The 5,847-nt window shown below is 34.0% G+C and overlaps 1 protein-coding gene across 1 annotated transcript; it reads left to right on the top strand.

Annotated features, from left to right (window-relative positions):
• Positions 1 to 2,725: 2,725 nt before the first annotated feature.
• On the top strand, positions 2,726 to 5,091 carry LOC106341102. The gene is made up of 8 exons (XM_013779925.1): positions 2,726 to 2,947; positions 3,027 to 3,206; positions 3,294 to 3,386; positions 3,496 to 3,678; positions 3,765 to 3,867; positions 3,945 to 4,127; positions 4,204 to 4,559; positions 4,649 to 5,091. The coding sequence occupies exons 1-8, from the start codon at positions 2,726 to 2,728 to the stop codon at positions 4,913 to 4,915; spliced, it is 1,587 nt and encodes a 528-aa protein (XP_013635379.1). The 3' UTR covers positions 4,916 to 5,091.
• The last annotated feature ends 756 nt before the right edge of the window (positions 5,092 to 5,847 follow it).

Below are 5,847 nucleotides of genomic sequence, written 5' to 3' on the forward strand. Positions count from 1 at the left end.
TCATCATCACAAGCATAATTCCTAAACTTTTCCAAGGTAAATAATTTTACTAAACACATAAAAAAATAATACAGATCTAAATTTTTTTTATCAACATAACAATAATATCCAATATTTTCCAGGCAAACTACTGCTCCGTTCATCACCAGCAACAAATTTCTACTTCAACAAATCAATTGATTATATAAAGCATTTCAAAAGGCAAATAAGAGATCATGCAAAACCATGCAGCAAAGAGTGATTCTAATTCATTCATCATTCGGATTGTTATTCTCTTTCTCACAAGACTTGATACCTAGATTTATTTACATTTTAAACTATTTTATCATTGTTTTCTTTAGATTTCTACTTCTATATAAAATCTAAAACTCAACTTCTGTCTTTCAATCTTTGCTAAGCAATTTAAATATATAGAGAATAAATTAAAAGACATAAGTGATGTCTACGTGTTAGTGAGCAAAAAAGCATGATTAGAGTGAATAAGAAGTCTACTATAAAGATGAGAGTTATCGGGAGATGAAATTGTGTAGAGTTTGTAAATTTAAAAAGTTACTTGAATAAGAAAATATATTTTGATCAAACTTTTGCAAATTGCTACTTCATGAATATTTTTCGAATTATTTTGAATTTGTTTCATTATATTTTACAAATTGAAACTATTTTTATTTTAAATTTGAAAAGAATTTCGATTTTTTATAACATATAATTTGAAAGCTATATAAAACTTAAAACATATAATTTCAATTATCAGTTTTCAACTATTACACGTAAAAAATATGATTAGAAAAGAGGGTTTTATATTTTAAGTAGGTTATTTCGGATTTGGTTCTTCATATTTTATTACTTAATTGTGTTAAATATAATAGAAATACTTATTTCAAACTAAAAAAAATTAATTTTTTTTTAAAAATTAGTTAATTTAAGTTAAAAATGATAATGTAACAAATTTAAATATATTATCCGTGCGTAGCGCGGATAAATGATCTAGTTTATTAATAAAAAATTGTTTGTTCGCCAGAAAAGAAATACTAATTAATAAGGAACATGGCCACCTATTTTCTTAGCCGGGCCTGTTCTGACGCTACTACTGAGGAAGAAGCCTATGCATCATATTAACAAAAAGTGTTAAGCCACGTCATCAAGTTAACCTCGTACCAGCACCCGTGTGTTAAACCACGTTGACAAAAGTGTTAAACCACGTCATCACCCTTATGATTTGTAGGTCCCACTTTTAAACGCGTATGATCGTCTACACTCGATACCACCTAGAATACGATACGCATATTTTCTTCCCTTTCATGGAAATTGAGTTTCTGTTTCTTGACTCTGGAAAAAAGAGGGTTTTTGTTTAATCACAGAGGTTTTCTCTGGAGTCTCGTTCAACGATGATGAAGAAGGTAATAAATCAAATCTTCCTCTTTTTGTAGGAGGAGGTGAAGTTTAATTCTTTTTGTCATGATACAAAAATGGTAGATTGATTTAGGTCTCACACTTTTTTGAAACTTCCATATTTTCTTCTATATAATTCACCCAATTCTTATCCTCCAAACTTCTATATTTTTAATTACCGTTTCGGTGTTTCTCTTGATACAAAAAAAAAATTACTATCCGTTTTATATCATTCATCGCTGCTTTGGCTTTATCTAAATATTATTTTTTTCCATGTAAGGTTTTTGTGGGTTTGAATAAAGTTGGTGAAACCGTGTATGTTTGTATCATATCCATAAGATCTAAAAACTCAACCGCTCAAATCTTTTGTCTCGAGGTGAATTAATCTTTGCTTAATCTTAAGCATTTCCATTGGTTAGAAACATAGTTTGCCTCGAAATTGTCTTTCGCAGTAGAATTGGTTTGTTTCCGAAGGTTTGTGTTGTTGATTCTCGTTTTTTGTTTGTTTGTGTGGGGTCTTGACTTTTGTCTTAAGCTATCTTCGTTGTCCTTTTGTTAAAGCTTAAAGATTATACCAAAACGAAAAGTTGAGATTTCCCCCCAAATTGTTTTCATGTCAAATGTCATGTAGATTAGTTACAATCATAAACCCTGTTCCAAAGTTTTGATTTTTAATAGTTAAAAAAACATGAATTTTATATATTTGTTGCAGGTATTAGAGCATATTGAATATTCGCAGATTAGCCCCAAGAATCTCAAGACACATGGACTAAATCCGCAGCAGGTACTCTTTCGATACTTAAACCTCGATTTATATTTAAAAAGTTTTCTGCTTTTACCGATGTGGACGAACAAAAATATGTTTGACTTTGGAAGATACGACTGAGAACTCTGAGCTCATTTTTGACCGTATAGTTAATCATCACGCAATTGACGTATCACGGTTTTCCCATTTTCTTTTTTTCAATTAATAAATCACTACAGTGTTCTATTTGGGTTTGTAAAGCTATATTGACATGCTTTGTTTGGACTTTTGTTCTCTTTGCTTAGAATGTATATCACTCACTCTCTTTTTGGTACTAATCACAAAATTGATCGTCTTTCGTGTTCTCTAATATGTTGGGACCTAATCTCGAAGCTTAAGTAATTAGACAACCATCTTCATTTCTTTTGCTTTAGTATCCTTTTCTTTATCTAATGTGATTCTAGTAAAGTCAATTTTTTTTTTCTTTTGAAACTTCTTTGTAGATATCGCACTCATACAAGTGGCTTTATGGGTTGAGGATTCTTTGTTTGTATTATCGACTTGAAGTTTTTAATTTGAAGTTATACTCTGATGGGTGATAATCAAGAAAGATTGTCAGTTTCCTCATCGTCGCTGACAACAGCCCAAGCTGAAGGGGATTCACTCATGATAGTTGAGGAGTCTTGGATGATTGCAGAAGAGAGAGCTCATGAGATACTAAGCGTTATCCAACCTTTCTTTGTTTCAGATAGAAATAGGAATGAAATCATTGATTACGTACGAGCTCTAATCAAGAGTCATGATGGAATTGAGGTTTGAAACCCCAATTACTCTAACACTCTTGATTGTTTTTTATGGTCGTTAATTTTCAAATTGCAATTTGTATCTACAGGTATTTTCATTTGGTTCAGTGCCACTGAAAACATATCTCCCAGATGGAGATATTGATATGACGGTCATAACTAAGCAAAATATGGAGCATAAATTCTTTGAAAAAATGTACAATACACTTAAGAGTGAAGAAGGAAAACCTGAATTCGATGTAACTGATGTTAAGTATATCCCTGCACAGGTTTGTTTCCTTTTGGTTTCTGCTTTGCTTTGTACTAAGAATGCTCCAGAAAACATTCTCGTGAACTTTTGCCCTTATGGATTGTAGGTCAAGGTCATAAAATGCAACATCAGGAACATTGCTGTTGATATCTCCTTTAATCAAATGGCGGGTCTCTGTGCTTTATGTTTTCTGGAACAGGTACCATCACCTGTTCAAGAGTAGGCTCTAGAAATCTAGTAAACATATCATTTACTCAGCTTTGATTCGTAGTCACTGAGTTCTAATATTTGTTCTGATTTACTTTCAGGTTGACCAACTCTTTGGAAGAGATCATCTTTTTAAGCGTAGCATCATCTTAATTAAAGCTTGGTGCTATTATGAGAGCAGAATTCTTGGTGCCAACATGGGATTGTTCTCAACATATGCATTGTCAATACTAGTCTTGTACATCATCAACCTATTTCATTCATCATTATCCGGCCCTTTATCGGTAATCACTCTAATTTCTCTGGAGCTGTAGCATCGTCTACAATTGATATATGCAAAAGATGAGATTAAAGTCATATTCTTCAACAGGTTCTCTACAAGTTCTTGGATTACTATGGTTCATTTGATTGGAGCAACTACTGTATCAGTCTCAGTGGTCCTGTGCCAATATCTCGTCTTCCAGAACTTATGGGTAAGGATGATGTCAAAAACCGCAAACACTTCTTATTTGATGTTTTGGGTTTGATAGTCTCTCTATCTCTTTTACAGCGGCTTCTCCAGAAAATGGGCAGGAGTTATTGCTTGACCAGAAGTTTGTAAGAGATTGTGTCAAGTTATATACTGCTCCAACCAAACCTGTTGAAACAAATGGTCTTGAGTTTCCTATCAAACATCTCAACATAGTTGATCCTCTTAAATACAGCAACAACCTCGGAAAAAGTGTTACAATAGGTACGTTATTGATAGAGTTCTATAACCATTTGTACCAGTATAAAAATGTTTATTTAAAAAAAAAACATTTTGTTAGGAAATGTCAAACGAGTAAAACATGCTTTTACACTGGGAGCTCGAAAGCTCAGAGATGTTCTTTCACTACCTGGTGAAACCATTGGATGGAGACTGGAGAAGTACTTTGGCAATGCTTTGGAGAGGAATGGTAAGGGACAAAGGCAAGATGTGAAAGATCCTGTTACTGCGTTTGGTACTGGAAGGTCAGAACTATCTGACCTCAGTGGAGACTTTGAAGGTTACTTTGGAAGACTTGCGAGTTACCAAAACAATGAGTTTTATCTAAGAGCCATGAATGGTTCAACCTCAATTCAGCCTAATGTCTTTCAAAACATGGGAAAGAGGAGAGGAACAGGAACTTATATTCCTGATATGGTATGTGATTTCTAGCTTCTGAATTATTGGCTTAGAATTTTAACTTGTTGCTGCAATCTTCTAAAATTCTTGCTCACTGGTTGTTGCAGAGTCAACAGCTGTACCATGCCAGGTTCAGAGGTTCGGGTGCTGGAAACTCAGCATCTCATCATATAGGAGCCAGTAGTAGCTGCAATCTTTCTGGTGAAGTGTCTACTTCTTCTGCCAGTATCAAAGGAGAAGAATGTGTGAAATCAGAGCCTTGTCAGTCTTCACCACCAGAAAACATAGGAGATTCTATATCTTCAAAAACACTGGAAATGGAGAATGGCAAAGAAGAAGAGAGCAAAACCTCCCAAAAGTTGAAGAGTTCTTGAATTTAGTGATTGTGACAGAATCTTTGGTTGGTCTCTTGGTTTCCCTATAGGATAACTATGTTGTATCTTTAATTGCATGGAAAAACTCTTTTTAGGATTTAAAAGATTCATCAGGAATTTGATTACTTTCTGTTGATCAATGTTTCTTGAGAGATATCTTCTTCATTGTTGGTAAGACAGTGCATACACTAGTGGTATGTATAGATTAAAAGTTACTGAAAAATTTGATTTGCCATTTGTTTTTTGCTCGGAGTTTACTTTCTTTTGATTCTCGATCAATTTTTATACAAGATCTCTTGCCATTCTTAGCCTTTTCAGAAACAAATGATCTAAAAGCATTTATATATTTAGTTAAAACATTAACACACATGTTCTAGGTATTGTATAACCAGACCTATGAAGGTTTTAAGGGTAAAAACAGCTTTCATGTATTGCAAAATACACAAGAAGCTGTTCACAATCACACAGGGGAAATCTTTGGATTTGAATGCCTCACAAGAAGGGACTGTACATCAGTGTGTGATATTTCCAGGGAGTGAGCTTGTAACAGTCATGCGCGTCTACTTGAGCTTCAAAAGGAGACGGAGGCATTGTGGGTTACATCTTTGTGCTGCCACAAATCTCGAACCAAGACGCTAATGGTAGATTCAAGACCAACCATATCTGATGATGATGTAATCGTTGCAGGCTTATAATAACGTTTCCAGGGAGCAGCTACCATTTGGTCACTAACCACAATTGTGGCACCTAAGTCATACCGGTTGATACTCATCCTTTCCATTAGCTTGAATTTTCCTTCCTTGAACACCAAGTGGCTATGCAACCAGAAGTATTCTCAGATTCTACAATGGATATGCCGAAAATCATGTAAGCAGTTAAGCTAACAAGTATAAAAAATATGGATGTTCACCTTGGTTTACAGCAATGACATC

Source organism: Brassica oleracea, chromosome C4 (genome assembly GCF_000695525.1).
Source record: "Brassica oleracea var. oleracea cultivar TO1000 chromosome C4, BOL, whole genome shotgun sequence".
NCBI classification, from domain to species: Eukaryota; Viridiplantae; Streptophyta; class Magnoliopsida; order Brassicales; family Brassicaceae; genus Brassica; species Brassica oleracea.

What these genes read in the sequence shown, in the direction of transcription:
- LOC106341102 (XM_013779925.1), top strand. Translation starts at nt 2,726, where the DNA reads ATGGGTGATAATCAAGAAAGATTGTCAGTTTCCTCATCGTCGCTGACA. An exon ending in AGAGTCATGATGGAATTGAG is followed by an intron (nt 2,948 to 3,026) that starts GTTTGAAACCCC and finishes TTGTATCTACAG; the next exon opens with GTATTTTCATTTGGTTCAGT. An exon ending in CTTTATGTTTTCTGGAACAG is followed by an intron (nt 3,387 to 3,495) that starts GTACCATCACCT and finishes ATTTACTTTCAG; the next exon opens with GTTGACCAACTCTTTGGAAG.